An 18963-nucleotide genomic window follows, 5' to 3' on the forward strand; every position below is an offset into this window, starting at 1 on the left:
ATTGCAGACGCTCATTGGCGCGCGCAAGCAGTGTGGGTGCAATAATTGAATAACATAGATTTCTAAATTTATTTTGCGACGCTCGCGCACGTGACGTGTCTGGTCTGGTGAGCATGTAAGGCTGAACATCAACATGGCCAAACCAAACCAGCACATCATGTTCCACACCAGTAACATGGAGGGAGGGATGGGTGAAGGAAGCGAAGGAGAGCAGAGTTAGAAACGAAATTCGAAAGAGGGAGACAATTAAGTAATGAATGGTGACGATGATGACGCAACACTGAGCATTCAGAGAGTTTAGAACTGGCTACAGTAAATCTATAATAGGGCGTATTTTGAATAGCTTTGCTGCCAGTAGTCTTCTGTACATCTTGTCATAATCATATTGTATGTATTGTATATAGTAGTTCTAGTAATTCAATTTAATTGATTATTATGACCAAGGTTTATTCTTATGCCTTGTAAACTATCATCGTCATGAACAGTCTCAAGCCAAATCTGCAGCAACAGTTGATGTTGATAACGTCCCTGAGGTTTCAATTGAATAGGTTTATTCATTCATAGTAGGTCTAGATTGAGGATAATTCTGCATCTATGGTGCAGTCTGTGACTCACTGCGGCACCACTGCAATGCCTTTCTGCTGTGACTGTATATAAGGGGCACGTATAGAGCATACATCAGGTACGTGAGATCCGTCACGTACATTATCACAAACTCTTCCACCCTGTTATTCCCAAAACACGCCTTCTTTCTCTTCTGGTACTCAAAATGAAGTGAGCCAACCACTGTCACAGAAAAAAGCGTTTTCTCCGGACTATGGATAGAATGATATGTCAATCTTTCATAGTGCATTTTGATTGGACAGTCTCTTTTTCGTCACTGGCCTTCCTCTGTCACTTGAGGTTTAACAATACTAGACATCCTCCTTCATTGCCTGATATTGCAGCAGAACGCATCGCTTCCTCCTCAGACCCGTACAGCTTTTGCTCTATTATCTATCGCGCAGATAAACTAGTAAGTTTTTTTCCCATCAACTAATCCTTAGTTATGATAGATGATATCATTTTCAGCAGATATTACTGTATTCTTGTATTTATAAGCCTCAAGCTGAATAGGTAATACATACATACTTACCTATGTATAAATATGATGTATGAATGATGTCGTATTTTATGTCTGTAGTTGTTTAAGTATTACACTTACGTGTGACTTCCTATCGGCAACTCCCAATGTATTACAAGGTCATATGGATGCAATGGCAGGGACAGACGCGGAAGTAACGCTTGCCAGAATTCACAGGGCATGTAATAACGCGCATATTATGTAAACTGTTCATAGCGCGCAAATAAATCCAGAAAGATCACACAAGCGCTCCCCAAAAGACGATCAGAACATCGTGTATACGCCTACATCAACGGATGCCAAAAGCGAATCCCTCACGTACGCACGGCATGTGAAAAATCTAGAGCGCAACACACTGGCTATAAGGGAAGATTTGGATGTATAATGAGATTTCAAACGAGTGTCATGTCGTTTTTAACGGTTGAAATGCTCACCAGCATATTTGAGATGCTTTTGTTTGAGAAATCATACGGTCTCCTCCGATGGCGCACATAGGCAGACCAAGGTTATATTGGAGTCTCATCGTGATAACTAGCCTGGGCAGCTGCTAATGGGTTATATCTACTCTATCGTCTGGGGTAGGTAATACACTCGTGTCCCTCGGCGACAAGTTCGTAGTAGGCCTATTTCACCCTTTTTTCGCCTTCTCGCCATTAAATTTAGTCAAGGATGAAATTGAAGCCTTTTCAGCCATGTAAAAACCGGTCGACGGGGGAGTGTATTACCAGAAGTGGCTTTATACATGGGCTGGCCAGGGGGTGGCCAAGGCTACTTCAGGGGGTCCATAGACCATGACAGAAAATGTGTGTGTAACCCTAACCTGGCATCTAAGGAGCATGAATGAATCCTATGATTGCTGATTAGAGGTAGAAGTGATAATTCACTTAACCCGGAGTTCTTCAATGTGGCAGATAGTGTGCTCCAAAAAGGTTACTTCACTAGAATTCTTTAACTTACAATGAATAGTCGGTGTCTCTACCTCGGAACTGCAGCTCAATTTATTTCTCTCTCACACACACACACACACACACACACACACACACACACACACACACACACATACACTGTACTCACATACTGGAGAGACTTGGGGTCACTCTGTTTTTATGAATATACAATCTGGGTCTGAACATCCAACAGGTTTTCAGAAAATAAAGAGAACCCTCTTCTCTGGATCTTGAAATGTCTGAAATACACGTTAAATAATGTGTCATATCTCTATGGAAATGTATAATTAAGGGATCCACAAGATTCGATACTAACAGCTGCTAGCTAAAATGTGTAGTTTAAAGTATAGGCCTGGCCTACCATTGGATCCTTTTGGAACAGCATATCTGGTGCTTGATGCAGTTGGGAGGGGCACAATGACATCTCCTGGCAGCTCTGGCTCACTGTCTTGCTCAGAGCCAGAGGTCTCTGTGTCATCCCTTGATGCTAGAGATCGACGATTATGATTTTTCAATGCCGATACCGATACCGATTATTGGACTACCCAAAAAAAAGCAGATACCGATTAATCGGCCGATTTTTATATATATGTATTTGTAGTAATGATAATTACAGTAATACTGAATGAACAATGAACACTTTTATTTTAACTTAATATAATACATAAATAAAAACAATTTTGTCTCAAATAAATAATGAAACATGTTCGATTTGGTTTAAATAATGCAAAAAAACTGTGTTGGAGAAGAAAGTAAAAGTGCAATATGTGCCATGTAAAAAAAAAAGCTAACGTTTAAATTCCTTGCTCAGAACATGAGAACATATGTTAAAAGGAACCACCAGCTTTCATGGGTCTTCAATATTCCCAGTAAAGAAGTTTTAGGTTGTAGTGCAGAAAGCAGAGCTTGTCTGTATGGTCCCCTGTCAGTCTGCTCCTCCGCTTATCATAAATTATTCCCACCTTACTGAACACTCTCTCGCTTGGGACCGAAGAAGGTGGGGGACAGAGAAACTTCTTTGCCAGTGGAGCGAGTGTTTGAAGTCTGTCCTCATTCTGCTTCAACCACTCCAAAGGCAAGCTGCTCTTTCTGTCAATGACAGGCTCTGTGAGGTAACGTTCCAACTCAATTTCAAAACTACACTGGACTTCAGCCCTGCCCTCTTGGCTTCCAAGGATTCTATTATAGAGGCTGTCCACCAGACTGGGTGGCTGATCTACCCGGACCTTTTTGCACCTGGATCTGGGTCCTCCTCTTCACTCGTCCCATCTGCTGTGGCTCTGGGATTTGGTTTCCTTAGTATGTCGGACTCCTCCTTCAGCCACTCTTTTACTTTCTCTATTGCTGTCCCTGAGGTGAATGCATAGCTTTTGTCACGTGGATCCAGGACAATTGCCAGCACCAGGCACTTTGTCTCCTCGGCCTTGGAGAACCTCCTTGTCAGACTGTCCAACATGGTCTCCCGTAAAGTTTTGATGCCTTGAGGAGAAGAACCCTCCTGCTGCAGCATCAGCTTCAGCACCGACACACTGGGGATGATGCATGCGGCTGTAGAGTTGGAGTGGCTCATCTCCAGTGTCACCTCCTCCACAGGTTCTTGAGTCTCAATTAGGTTAGAGACAATGTCCCACTGTGCAGCAGACAAACTGCTGATGTGTCCGTATTCACCTGCATACACATTCAGTGCACACCTCTGTTCAAACATCCTCTGCAACATGTGTAGTGTTGAGTTCCAGCGAGTTTGAACTGCTTGCATGATGCTGTGTTTGGGAAGGCCAAGCTCTTCCTGAATGGCCCTCAGCCTCTGTTTGGCCAGTACAGAGTGGTCAAAGTGAGTTGCACAGCTCTCCAACATGGCAATAATGTCTAGCACAGCTCTCGGACTGGATAGGCCATCATTGATTACAAGCTGAAGGTGTGTGCACTTCAGCTGAAGTCTGGACGCTCTGCCAGTCTCATACCTCTCACCATGTTTGCCCCACTGTCCCTGAGGACCAGCACTACACGTTCTGTGTGGAATTCCCAGTATTCCAACATGGTCAGAAACATCTCTCTGATGTAGTTTCCTGTGTGTGATCCAGTCATAGTCTTGACATTCAGCACAACCTGCTTTCTTGTCCAGGCATTGTCAATGAAATGTCCAGTAAGGCTCATCAGGGACTCTGTAGTGCCTGACCAGCAGTCAGTTGTGAATGCCATGTGTGGCACGTTCATTGGTGCCACCAGATTATTCACTTTCATCACAACTCTTTCATGTGTTTTATCTATCATTTTTTGTGCAAAATAATTTTTCATCTTTGATCCTGTACCGGGGTTCAGCAAGAATAATCAGCCGCTGAAAACCAATGTCAGACACCACTGTGAATGGCTGGGTTGTCAGTGGCAATCATCTCAATAATTGTTTTATCCATCTTCTTGGCCCTTGGGTCTTTGTCCTGCCATTTTATGCTTGTTTATTAAAAAGTTGTATGATTGTAGCCTGCGATGTCTGTGAACTGTCTGTATCACTTTTTCCTTGTGAAGAATTTGCGTTTGCTTTTTTCATCATTGCTTCCTTATGGGCTTTTGGATGGGTGTTCTTAAGGTGATTCCACAAGTTGGTGGTATTTTTTGATTTTGCCGTTGCTGACCCCATGCTTACATCTTTATCACAAATAAGACACCTTGCTTTCCCTGGTGCCAATTCAATGTAATAGTCTCACACTGGTGCGTTGCTTTTCTCTGCCATCTGTAAAATGTATATAATCGTACACACACACACACACACACACACACACACACACACACACACACACACACCCACACACAGCTCTCTGAAGTGACAGGGATACTGAAGAGTCTGCTTAGGAGACACAAATACTCACAACTGTTTGAATAATAAAAATGGAGTATAAATTACCTGTGATGAATGTTGAAAACAAATACTGTCATTTCTATATACAGGAAATCCTATTTTAATAATGGGCATGGTACAAATTGACTACCAAAGTGTGAGTCATAATCCCCATGACACCTTCCAGTAAAATCTGAAAAGCGGTTCCTTCATTCATTTATTCCATAGGATGTTTTTATTTATCCACTTCAAATAAGGTCTGTGTTGCGTGTAAGCTTTAACTGATAGCTGTGTAGATATCCATAGGGCAAGGTAACTCTGATCAATACAGGCTAAATATAAGCGAAGATCATTTTTTTTGTAGAGTGGATTTATGAAAATATGTTGACAAACGTTACCTTATCCTAGTGAGATTTACACGAGTATCAAAACGCCGAGGCAGTTTAAGCCTGCTCGAAACACAGACCTTATTTGAAMTAGATCAAGACATTCTCTATGGAAGACATAAACGGTAAAATAACGAAGGAACCCTTTTCAAGTTCAGCCGCACGTTATTATAGGAATTATGACGCGTCGACTATTTCTCTCTGTACCATTTGTATTTCATATACCTTTGACAATTGGATGTTCTTATAGGCGCTATAGTATTGCCAGCCTAATCTCGGGAGTTGATAGGCTTGAAGTCATAAACAGCGCTGTGCTTCAAACATTGCGAAGAGCAGCTGGCAAACACAGTAAAGTGCTGTTTGAATGAATGCTTACAAGCCTGCTGCTGCCTACCACCGCTCAGTCAGACTGCTCTATCAAATATCAAATCATAGACTTAATTATAATATAATAAACACACAGAAATACGAGCCTTAGGCCGTTTATTCTTTCAGTGAAATACGGAACCGTTACGTATTTTATCTAAATATTGCTGTTACATTGCACAACCTTCAATGTTATGTCATAATTATGTAAAATTCTGGAAAATTAGTTCGCAACGAGCCAGGCGGCCCAAACTGTTGCATATACCCTGACTCTGCGTGCAATGAACGCAAGAGATGTGACACCATTTCCTTAGTTAATATTGCATGCTAACATTAATTTATTTTAACTAAATATGCAGGTTTAAAAAAAATAATATATACTTCTGTGTATTGATTTTAAGAAAGGCATTGATGTTTATGGTTAGGTACATTCGTGCAATGATTGTGCTTTTGTTAAATCATCACCTGTTTGGCGAAGTAGGCTGTGATTCGATGATAAATGAACAGGCATCGCATTGATTAACTAGTTAACCTAGTAATATCATCAACCATGTGTAGTTAACTAGTGATTATGTGAAGATTGATTGTTTTTTCTAAGATACATTTAATGCTAGCTAGAAACTTACCTTGGCTCCTTGCTGCAGTCGCGTAACAGGTGGTCAGCTTGCCACGCAGTTTCCTCGTGGAATGCAATGTAATCGGCCATAATCGGCGCCCAAAAATGCTGACTACCGATTGTTATGAAAACTTGAAATCGGCCATGCCGATTAATCGGTCGACCTCTAGTTGATACATCTAATACATTAAAATAACACAAGAACCATTAGTGTATAATCAAAATAAAAATGCCACAGCCATCAAAATAAGAACACACATGAATCAACAACCAACATTTTAAAGTGAGGCTTAATCTGACAAAATCATCTATTACAAGCTGAAGCTAAACTTAAATTCTGAACTGGGCATGTGACTGACTGCCTGGTAGATGCTCTGACCTGGTGGTGGTAGACTGGGTCCTTGTGAAGTCTGACCACACTGACTCTGACTAGCCTCAGGTAGGGAGTTGCTCTGGGGTCCAGTGGTGATGCAAGGGCTGGGGTCTGTTTGCACCTGATCTGCCTGTTTGTGCTTCTTTAAAAATAAGTCTGATATCTCTCTCTTTCTTTTCATGTTTAATTGACCTTATGCAAAAAAATAAGACAGTCTACATCTAAGCATCCAATTACCCACATTTTAGTCCAATCTCAATCTTAATTACAAATCCCCATTATCATAACTGTACCTTAAAATCAACTACCCGCCTAAGTTACTAGTCAGATCATGGCTAACCCTACTCTGCAGTAAGTAACTTAGCTAGCTATAATTTCGTACACCTTTACGATAGCAAACAGACTATCTGCAAATTGTGGGGATCTTTTAACTAACGTTAACAGATTTATAATAACAATTGTTCATTTTGAGTTCAAGTATGAAAATCTGAGTTAATAGATTTCAAATAGCTGAATGTTAACTTGCTGAACACTGACAGCTGTGGCCTACTAGTTACCCCACATTAGCTAAACATTCGTATACTGTAACTTATGACACTGCACTGTATATGCGTGTATTACTAGCACAGATGTAAACGTAATGTTTGGCTAAATTGGGAACCGATCTCTCTTATCTGATTAACTGTCTGTTAATGGAGCCAAAGGTCTAACGTTAACTTACACAGCGACTCAACTTTCGTAAAAGTTGTTCAGGAAACAATTTTAAAACTTACTTCAAATATGATGCTTTGGCCAATCGCGAAAAAAGATTATGGAGCTGTGGAAATATTCTCTCTTCTTCTTCTGTATGTTCTTCTTATTCTTCTGTATATCGCAACCAACGTTAATATTCTCTCTTCCTCATTTGAAAAAGTCTAAATAAATGCTTCTTTCAACAAGAGGTGAAATGAGATGTCAATCAGCATCAAACTGCCAGTAGCGAATGAAATTTTGGCGTGGCACCCGGGGTGGCCAATCAGATGTCAGGGGTGTCCGGACACCCCTCTGGCTCCGCATGTTAATCACCGGCTATGCACGTCAAGCTCAGAAGATAGTGGAGATCTATAAAGCGCACTAGTGGCTGCCATGCTACATGATAACCGCTTGGAATAGACACTAAGCTAGCGAGGGCTGTCAACAATGTCAGTATGGTTATGATTACCAATGTTAATCTATTTATTTAACATAATACACATAGGTAATTTAGTAGCATAGGCCCAGGCCTATACCTTATGATGCTGCTATGACAGTTGATTGAGTCAGTGGCGATAAACCATCCATGCTACAAACACTGAATCTATAATCCTTTCAACAGAATGATTTATAACAATGATTTCTCTCCCTCCATGTCTCCCTCATTCATCCCCCTCTCTCCTTCACCCCCCCTCAATCCCACCTCCCCTCTCGCTTTTGCACTCTCTCGCTCTCTCTCTCTCTCAGAAACACAATGCCTCACATCCCCCTCTCTCCTTCACCCCCCCTCAATCCCACCTCCCCTCTCGCTTTTGCACTCTCTCGCTCTCTCTCTCTCTCAGAAACACAATGCCTCACTCATTCCCATTCCTCTCTACTGAGCAGAAGAAGGAGCTCAGTGATATTGCTCAGAAGATCGTCGCTCCCGGCAAAGGAATCCTTGCTGCCGATGAGTCCACAGGTAGGGGACTGCCGATGAGTTCACACACACGGATCAGATCACCCGCTAAACACACTCATACATGGCATATCAAAGATATGGACATCAGAACAGCGATTACTCAACTCGGACTGGAAGAGTCCAACGCGAAGGATATACTGCTGTCTCGGGAATGGGCCCAAATTTGCGTGAAGAAAAGACGGACAAAAAGGGAGCGCAGGTCGGGCTGCCTTCTGAGAATTCGTAGGCGAGTGAGTAAACTCACACTGCCATCCGTTCTATTGGCCAACGTGCAATCATTGGAAAATAAAATGGATGACCTACGATCAAGATTATACTACCAACAACACATTAAAAACTGTAATATCTTATGTTTCACCGAGTCGTGGCTGAACGGCGACACGGATAATATAGAGCTGGCGGGATTTTTCATGCACCAGCAGGACAGAGAAGCTACGTCTGGTAAAACGAGGGGCGGGGTGTGTGTCTATTTGTCAATAACAGCTGGTGCGCTCTGTCTAATATTAAAGAAGACCCGAAGTATTGCTTGCCTGAGGTAGAGTACCTTATGATAAGCTGTAGACCACACTATCTACCAAGAGGGTTCTCATCTATATTATTCACAGCCGTCTATTTACCACCACAAACCGATACTGGCACTAAGACCGCAATCAACCAGCTGTATAAGGCCATAAGCAAACAAGAAAATGCTCGTCCAGAAGCGGCACTCCTAGTGGCCGGGGACTTTAACGCAGGCAAATCCATTTTACCTCATTTCTACCAGCATGTCACATGTACAACCAGAGGGGGGAAAACTAGACCACCTTTACTCCACACACAGAGATGCATACAAAACTCTCTCCCGCCCTCCATTTGGAAAATCTAAAGCAGGAAGTACGAGTGACTCGCTCAATATGGAAGTGGTCAGATGATGCAGATGCTACGCTACATGACTGTTTTGCTAGCACAGACAGGAATATGTTCCGGGATTCATCAAATGGCATTGAGGAGTATACCTCGGTCATCGGCTTCATCAATAAGTGCTGCCGCTTTCAAGGAGCGGGACACTAATCCGGATGCTTATAAGAAATCCCATCTATGCCCTCAGACGAACAATAAAACAAGCAAAGCGTCTACAGGATTAAGATTGAATCCTACTACACCGGCTCTGACGCTCGTCGGATGTGGCAGGGCTTGAAAACTATTACGGACTACAAAGGGAAACCCAGCCGCGAGCTGTCCATTGACGCGAGCCTACCAGATGAGCTAAATGTTGTTTTATGCTCGCTAAGAGGCAAGCAACACTGAAGCATGCATGAGAGCATCAGCTGTTATGGACGACTGTGTGATACCGCTCTCGGTAGCTGATGTGAGCAAGACCTTTAAACAGGTCAACATTCATAAAGCCGCGGGGCAAGACAGATTACCAGGACGTGGACTCAAAGACATGCACGGACCAACTGGCAAGTGTCTTCACGACATTTTCAACCTCTCCCTGACCGAATCTGTAATACCTACAGTGGGGCAAAAAAGTATTTAGTCAGCCACCAATTGTGCAAGTTCTCCCACTTAAAAAGATGAGAGAGGCCTGTAATTTTCATCATAGGTACACTTCAACTATGACAGACAAAATGAGAAAAAAAATCCAGAAAATGACATTGTAGGATTTTTAATGGATTTATTTGCAAATTATGGTGGAAAATAAGTATTTGGTCACCTACAAACAAGCAAGATTTCTGTATCTCACAGACCTGTAACTTCTTCTTTAAGAGGCTCCTCTGTCCTCCACTCGTTACCTGTGTTAATGGCACCTGTTTGAACTTGTTATCAGTATAAAAGACACCTGTCCACAACCTCAAACAGTCACACTCCAAACTCCACTATGGCCAAGACCAAAGAGCTGTCAAAGGACACCAGAAACAAAATTGTAGACCTGCACCAGGCTGGGAAGACTGAATCTGCAATAGGTAAGCAGCTTGGTTTGAAGAAATCAACTGTGGGAGCAATTATTAGGAAATGGAAGACATACAAGACCACTGATAATCTCCCTCGATCTGGGGCTCCACGCAAGATCTCACCCCGTGGGGTCAAAATGATCACAAGAACGGTGAGCAAAAATCCCAGAACCACACGGGGGGACCTAGTGAATGACCTGCAGAGTGCTGGGACCTAAGTAACAAAGCCTACCATCAGTAACACACTACGCCGCCAGGGACTCAAATCCTGCATGCCAGACGTGTCCCCCTGCTTAAGCCAGTACATGTCCAGGCCCGTCTGAAGATTGCTAGAGAGCATTTGGATGATCCAGAAGAAGATTGGGAGAATGTCATATGGTCAGATGAAACCAAAATAGAACTTTCTGTAAAAAACTCAACTCGTTGTGTTTGGAGGACAAAGAATGCTGAGTTGCATCCAAAGAACACCATACCTACTGTGAAGCATGGGGTGGAAACATCATGCTTTGGGGCTGTTTTTCTGCAAAGGACCAGGACGGCTGATCCGTGTAAAGGAAAGAATGAATGGGGCCATGTATCGTGAGATTTTGAGTGAAAACCTCCTTCCATCAGCAAGGGCATTGAAGATGAAACGTGGCTGGGTCTTTCAGCATGACAATGATCCCAAACACACCGCCCGGGCAACAAGGAGTGGCTTCGTAAGAAGCATTTCAAGGTCCTGAAGTGGCCTAGCCAGTCTCCAGATCTCAACCCCATAGAAAATCTTTGAGGGAGTTGAAAGTCCGTGTTGCCCAGCAACAGCCCCAAAACATCACTGCTCTAGAGGAGATCTGCATGGAGGAATGGGCCAAAATACCAGCAACAGTGTGTGAAAGCCTTGTGAAGACTTACAGAAAATGTTTGACCTCTGTCATTGCCAACAAAGGGTATATAACAAAAGTATTGAGATAAACTTTTGTTATTGACCAAATACTTATTTTCCACCATAATTTGCAAATAAATTCATAAAAAATCCTACAATGTGATTTTCTGTATTTTTTTTCCTCATTTTGTCTGTCATAGTTGAAGTGTACCTATGATGAAATTTACAGGCCTCTCATCTTTTTCAGTGGGAAAACTTGCACAATTGGTGGCTGACTAAATACTTTTTTGCCCACTGACATGTTTCAAGCAGACCACCATAGTCCTGTGCCCAAGGAAGCGAAGGTAACTTGCCTAAAATGATTACCGCCCGTAGCACTCACATCGGTAGCCATGAAGTGCTTTGAAAGGCTGGTCATGCCTCACATCAACAACATCCTCCCGGATACCCTAGACCCACTCAAATTCGCATACCGCCCCCAACAGATCCACAGATGACGCAATCTCAGGAACCCTGTGACTAAACACCTCCTCTGCAACTGATCCTGACTTCCTGACGGGCCGGCCACAGGTGGTAAGGGTAGGCAACAACATGTCTGCTATGCTGATCCTCAACACTGAGGGCCCTCAGGGGTGTGTGCTTAGTCCCCTCCAGTACCCTCCAGTTAAAAGAGCTGATCGTGGACTACAGGAAAAGGCGGGCCGAACAGGCCCCCATTAACATCGACGGGGCTGTAGTGGAGCGGGTCGAGAGTTTCAAGTTCCTTGGTGTCCACATCACCAACAAGCTATCATGGTCCAAACACACCAAAACAGTTGTGAAGAGGGCACGACAACACCTTTTCCCCCTCAGGAGACTGAAAAGATTTGGCATGGGTCCCCAGATCCTCAAAAAGTTCTACAGCTGCACCATCGAGAACATCCTGACCGGTTGCATCACCGCCTAGTATTGTAACTGCTCGGCATCTGACCGTAAGGCACTACAGAGGGTAGTGCGTACGGCCCAGTACCAGGCCATGATATCGAAGGAATTGTCCGTAGAGCTCCGAGACAGAACTGTGTCGCGGCACAGATCTGGGGAAGGGTACCAAAAAATGTCTGCAGCATTGAAGATCCCCAAGAACACAGTGGCCTCCATCATCAAGAAGTTTGGAACCACCAAGACTCTTCCTAGAGCTGGCCGCCCGGCCAAACTGAGCAATCGGTGGAGAAGGGCCTTGGTCAGGGAGATGACCAAATACCCGATGGTCACTCTAACAGAGCTCCAGAGTTCCTCTGTGGAGATGGGAGAACCTTCCAGAAGGACAACCATCTCTGCAGCACTCCACCAATCAGGCCTTTATGATAGAGTGGCCAGACGGAAGCCACTCCTCAATATAAGGCACATAACAGCACGCTTAGAGTTTGCCAAAATGCACCTAAAGGATTCTCAAACTATGAGATACAAGATTCTCTGGTCTGATGAAACCAAGATTGCGTGCCTTTCCAAATAATTTTCAATCAATTGAATTTACCACCGGTGGACTCCAAACATCTCAAGGATGATCAATGGAAACTGGATGCACCTGAGCTCAATTTCGAGTCTCATAGCAAAGGGTCTATTTATGTAAATAAGGTATTTCTAAAACCTGTTTTTGCTTTGTCATTGTGGAGTATTGTGTGTAGTTTGATGATGATTTTAAAAATATATATCTATTTTAGAAGAAGGCTGTAACGTAACAAAATGTGGGAAAATGGAAGGGATCTGAATATATAAATATTTTACATTTATATATATTAATATTTAACCCCATTCCAACCCACCTGTAGGCAGCGTGGCCAAGCGCTTCCAAAGCATCAACGCTGAGAACACTGAGGAGAACCGCCGTCTTTACCGCCAGCTCCTCTTCACGGCCGACCGTGTAGAGCCATGCATCGGCGGAGTCATCTTCTTCCATGAGACCCTGTACCAGAAGACAGACGACGGCAAGCTGTTCCCCCAGCTCATCAAGGAGAGGGACATGGTGGTGGGCATCAAGGTGGACAAAGGTGTCGTCCCCCTGGCCGGGACCAACGGAGAGACCACCACTCAGGGTGAGAGACAACAGTGGGCTGGGGCTAAGTAACCTTTGACCTCTAGTATTGAGCTCAACTTTGCTACGAATGCAGATTTTATTCAGGGGATTGTTTGAAGAGTGAAACTGGAACAAAGTGTCGAGTCATGTTTATTTTATAATGTTACACATATCCATCCCCTCTCTTTCCCTCCTCTCTCTCTCTCTGCCTGTCTGTCTCGCTCTCTCTGTATGTCTCTCTGTCTCTCTCCCTCAGGTCTGGATGGGCTGTACGAGCGGTGTGCCCAGTACAAAAAGGACGGAGCTGACTTTGCTAAGTGGCGTTTTGTGCTGAAGATCACTGATACCACCCCTCAGAGCTGGCCATCAAGGAGAATGCCAATGTGCTGGCCCGCTACGCCAGTATCTGCCAGATGGTGAGACAACACACACACACACACACACACACACACACACACACACACACACACACACACACACACATAAAGAGAAAGAAACATACATTGAACACGTGTGAACATATTGGCACACATAAAATTAGTTGGCACACACTTGGCCATTCCCCACTCAATCTCCACAATTTTTTTATTTTTATTATAAATGTTTCACATCTCTGCTTCAAAAAACAATATCACCACTATAATTACTTATCAAGGAGTTGTATTTATTTGAGCCATATTAGCTCGAGTGCCAAGTAGCCAAATCCGGTGCCATTGATATGCCGTGCACAGGCACCCCGGCCAATAAAGTTTTATTGTCTGTTCTGTAGTCATGACGCTGGTTGCCATGCTTCTGTGCCCTTCCCTAGCATGGCATCGTGCCCATCGTGGAGCCCGAGATCCTGCCAGACGGAGACCATGACCTGAAGCGCTGCCAGTATGTCACTGAGAAGGTGAGGGATCGCTCCGACTAACAGAAAAACAATGGCTACCTTCCAATGGCTATTCTAGCATGCCACTTAAAATGCATGTCTGCTTCCTTCTAAGTAGGCTGTGTTTACAAAGGCAGCCCAATTCGGATCTTTATCCCACAAATTGGTCTTTTGACCAATCACATCAGATCTTTTCACATTAGATCTTGTTCAGATCTGATCTGATTGGTCAAAAGACCAATTAGTGAAAAAAAGATCAGAATTGGGCTGTCTGTGTAAACGCAACTTTAGTGTGCTAGTGTGGGTGTTGGAATAGAGCGTACTTAGTCTAGGTAGGATAGGAACACTCATTAGTTCAACCAGTCATTCAATCAATCAATTTCAACATCTCTAACTATTTCTGTCTGTCTCATCCCTATTTCTTCTATTTCCTTTCTTTGTCTCTTTTTCTCTCTGTCCCCTTGTCTCTCTCACTCTCTCTCTCTCATGCTCTCTGTCCCCTGTCTTTCCCTCTTTCACTTTCTCTTTCTCTCTCCCCCTCCTCCCCCGCAGGTTCTGGCTGCAGTGTATAAGGCTTTGTCTGACCACCATGTGTACCTGGAGGGCACCCTGCTGAAGCCCAACATGGTCACCCCAGGACACTCCTGCTCCCAAAAGTACAGCAACCAGGAGATAGCCATGGCAACTGTCACCGCCCTGCGCCGCACCGTGCCCCCGGCTGTGCCTGGTGAGAAGGAGAAATGTATAGAAATATGGACACACACATGCATGCACGCACGTGTAGCACATGGAGATGTGTTAAACTTACTCCTCAGCTAGCTTTTGAGTGGCGCAACCCGTAGAGATGCTTGAGGGAGGACGCTCACGTGTGTTTGTGTAGCAGAAGTCCCGGTTTCGAGCCAGGTATGTGCCGAATCGGGAGGAACTGGTACTCGCTAAGCAAGCAGCATGACGTCCTTTACACACGCACGCACACACACACTCACTCAATCCACTTTCCACACACACACACACACACACACAACCACTCCCCCTCTCTTATCTTACCCTTCCTCTCCCTGTCTCCCTGCCTCCGTCCTTCCCCAGGCATCACCTTCCTGTCTGGCGGCCAGTCTGAGGAGGAGGCCTCCATCAACCTGAATGCCATGAACCAGTGTCCCCTTCACCGGCCCTGGGCCATCACCTTCTCCTACGGCCGCGCCCTGCAGGCCTCTGCCCTCAAGGCCTGGGGAGGCAAGCCAGAGAATGGCAAGGCCTGCCAGGAGGAGTTCATCAAGAGAGCCCTGGTATGACCCACACAGAGAGAAGAACATGAGGGAGGGAGGGAGGGAGATACGATGGGTGGCATTGAGACCTGGTTTCAAATAGTAGTATTTGTTTTCTTTCAAATACTTTGATTGAGCGTTTCATTGAGCCTGCCTGCCGTGAGTGCCCGGGGTTTGCACTTTCGGAGTTATTACATTTGTTCCATTGCACCAGGCTATCAAAGTGTTCCTAGATTCACTTTTAACCATGATAACTCCCCAAAGATATTACTAATCTATCAAGTGACCCTAATACAGCACAGCTGTCAACATTCTCAGAGTCAGGTGAAGGCATTTATATAGTAAGCCTGATGATACATTGTGCATAGTTCAACAGTTCAACAGTAGCAGTGAATACAAACTGAAATACACGGGCATTGCGTCACAAGCTTCTTATAATTATTGCGAACCTATGTGATAACAAACTACAGCAGGGCTATTCAACTAGCAGCCAGTTTATACTTTTATAATGAGCCTTTGATCAATTATTTTAATGTTTTTTTAAGGGGTTAGAGACAGTGAGAGAAAGACAGGAAAGATTGTAAAGAGGTTTGTGCCACAAGGGCGTGGGCCGGATTTGGATCCACGCCAACACAGTATATATGTGGCCATAACCGCTAGACCATCTCAGGCCACCCCTTTGATAAATTCTGAACATTAATTTAAAACATCCAAAAGAATATATGACGTTTAGTGCCAAAATGAGCCCTCTGTCAATATCCTCCAGTAGGAGAATCTGTTTTCCTGTAGTCCCGCCCATTAAGTGCTGTCAATTCATATCCCCCAACATATAGCCAATCAGAGCTGCTAACATCAGCCAATCGCAGCTGCAAACATCTGGCAGTGCCACCGCACGAACATCGCTTGTTTTGTAATCATGATCTACTTTTACATAATGATGTTAGGTGGCTAAGCAAGGGTAATGCTCTCAAGAGAGTATGTGAGCTTAGGGAGGAGATAGTTTCTTTTTTCCGCGATTGCCGCCACAAGAAAGCCAACACAAATCTAGCAAAAATGCTTGATAGGGGGTTCGTAGCAAAGGTTTGTTTTTTGAGTGATCTGCAATCACTTGAATGGACTTAATTTGGTACTACAGGGGAGGGATAAAACAGTTAATGACATGATTGAAAAAATTACTGCTTTTCAAAAGAAATGTGTTATTTTCTCATCTGATTTGAGCCCAAACAAAATGCTCCATTTCCCTACACTCAGTGTTCAAATTGAGCAGAATGTCATCTGTCGGGCAGCAAGAGCATGCAGCTCAAACAACTGGTTGTCCCAGCTTACAGGTGAACAACAGCGGTAGAGTAGTTCAATTTAAACTCGTTTTTCATAATTCATAAAAAGAATGCATCACTGATTTGTATTTCCTGCGACTTTCTGAAGAAGTAACGCCTGTTTGTAACGCCTGTTTGTGTGCGCCCGTGTGTTGTGTAGCCAGTTAGAAGGCCAAAACAGTCATTTTTATAGCTTTTCCCAAAAACCTTCCCAATTAAATGTTGACTCCAAAGTAGGCCTACCTGACAGAATGATATCATGATGGTTTGTAGCCTATAAATCTGGTGGTCATTTGTTTTTGCAAACTCTGCCGTCACATGGACAGGCTAGTTGAATAGCCCTGGACTACAGTCTTTAGGATAAGGTGAAAGGTCCTAGACAGTACTACATACACCATATAAACCTAATAAAGTAAGGCCATGTGGTGTGTACCTAATGGTCCTATAACAATGAGATAGCAAGAGGAAGTGGAGCTAAGGCTCCATGTGTGGGGAGACAGAGGGTCTGTACTAATCGTTGCCTTTTATCTCTTTCTTCCGCTTTCTCTCTCACACCATCTCTTTCTCCATCTTACTTTCTTCTCTCTCTCCCATACCCTCTCTCACTCTTTCTTTCTCTCTCTCCTTCTCTATCTCTCTCGTTTACAGAACAACAGCAAGGCCTGTCAGGGCAAGTATGTTTCCTCTGGAGACAAGGGCACCGCCGGTGGAGAATCCCTCTATGTGGCCAACCACGCCTATTAAGTATGGACCCAACCCTTTCAATATCAAACCACACCCACACTTCCCCACACTATCCACTCAGCTGATACAGTTCTGTCCCGACCCCGCCCCCTTCGTGGGCCTATTCCTGTTACTCTATTCTTCCCAAAACTCTTTCCCTCTTCCACTTTTTTTGTGTTGCTTTGGGCTTGTGATGTCACTGTTATGTTATCGTGTAGTGCAGGAAAGTTAAGTGTGTTTTGTCACTTTTTTATTTATTTTAGCACTCAAACACCTCCCCGGAGAGAAGAATCTGTGATCCTCTGCCCCTAGTCATTCCCCATTCACTGCTGATCTTGAGAGTTCCAGCTCTTTGTCCCCACCCCCCCTCTGCTTACATGCTCCTCCCCTCAGACTATCCCTCCTGATTCAGTGTTGTCATCTTGATGATTCCTAAGTACATGTGCCTTCTTCTCTCGACTGAAAAAAACACTAGAGGAAGACATTTTAGAGTATATTATTAATGTTTGATATTCTATACACTGGAAATAGAAATAAAGAATCATATTCACTAAATGCACTTTTGTGATATTCTGTTTTGGGTTCGGGCAGACTGCCTGCTCTAAAGAGACTGCTAGGTGGGGGTGTAACTACCATTATATGTGACAGCAGGGTCAGAAAATGCTTGGGGATTCACAGCATGTCATGCTGTAGCTATAAAAACATGAAAAAGAACGATGCACATTCGTCTAAGGAATACAGTAATATTGTAGATGCCAACTGACCGGCGATGAATGACACATTTGAACAGTCACAAAATATCAGCCTCACACTGACAGCAGTTAAAACAACAGACTCACACACAGGTTGATTCTTTCAGAGTTGACTAAATAATTATTGCAGTATGAATAGTCACAGTCAAGAAGTCACACTCACAATCAGTACCAATATGCGGCCTTTAAAAGGACATCGATGCATGATTTAAAGGGTTAGTTCACCTAAATTCCAAAATTACATATTGGTTTCCTTACCCTGTAATCAGTCTATGAACACGGTATGACAGCGATCATGTGTTGATTTTGTTTACCTGGCACTGTAAATTCAATAGTCAATAGTCAATAGTTCAACAAGTCAATAGTCCCGATATCATGACTCAGTAACTTCTTTGAGCTACACAAGGTAAACAAAAACTAAGCATGGCTTGCTGTCATACCTTGTCCATACACTGCGTACAGGGTAAGGAAACCATTGTCAATTTGTAATGTCAATTTGTATTTGTGAATTTGGGTGAACTATTCCTTTAAACAAAAGTCACAAGTCACAGAGATTTTGGTTCAGCTGAGATAAAGAAGAATATAAAAAGAGGAATGGACTACTGCCCTATTATAAACATTCAGGTTGATCTAGGCCTCAGCAGAAGCCTGGTGTCGGAGTTAATAATCTCCTGGATGAAAACCATGTAGCGGGCTACCCGGGTGTAGACTCCAGGGATGATTTCTCCACCGCAGCTTTTCCTGAAACTCGTGATTCCCACCTGGACAAACGGACCAGCAGAGAGACATACCAAAGGCCCACCAGAGTCCCCCTGAAAAGTGGACAAGATAAACCACAAGTAAGACTGTG

General features: G+C 43.7%; 1 protein-coding gene and 1 pseudogene across 1 annotated transcript; one reads left to right on the plus strand and one right to left on the minus strand.

Moving 5' to 3' along the window:
- Positions 1–925: 925 nt before the first annotated feature.
- Positions 926–17670, plus strand: LOC111971469 (fructose-bisphosphate aldolase A-like). Its single transcript, XM_023998255.2, is given in 9 exon segments — positions 926–1015; positions 8219–8337; positions 12942–13205; positions 13443–13532; positions 13535–13602; positions 13995–14078; positions 14610–14784; positions 15144–15343; positions 17287–17670. Coding segments are annotated over 8 exon segments (1089 nt in total). The 5' UTR covers positions 926–1015; positions 8219–8225; the 3' UTR covers positions 17383–17670.
- Positions 2998–4768, minus strand: LOC111971257 (zinc finger BED domain-containing protein 4-like; annotated as a pseudogene).
- Positions 17671–18963: the final 1293 nt, after the last annotated feature.

This window comes from Salvelinus sp. IW2-2015, linkage group LG13, assembly GCF_002910315.2.
Source record: "Salvelinus sp. IW2-2015 linkage group LG13, ASM291031v2, whole genome shotgun sequence".
Lineage (NCBI taxonomy): Eukaryota > Metazoa > Chordata > Actinopteri > Salmoniformes > Salmonidae > Salvelinus > Salvelinus sp. IW2-2015.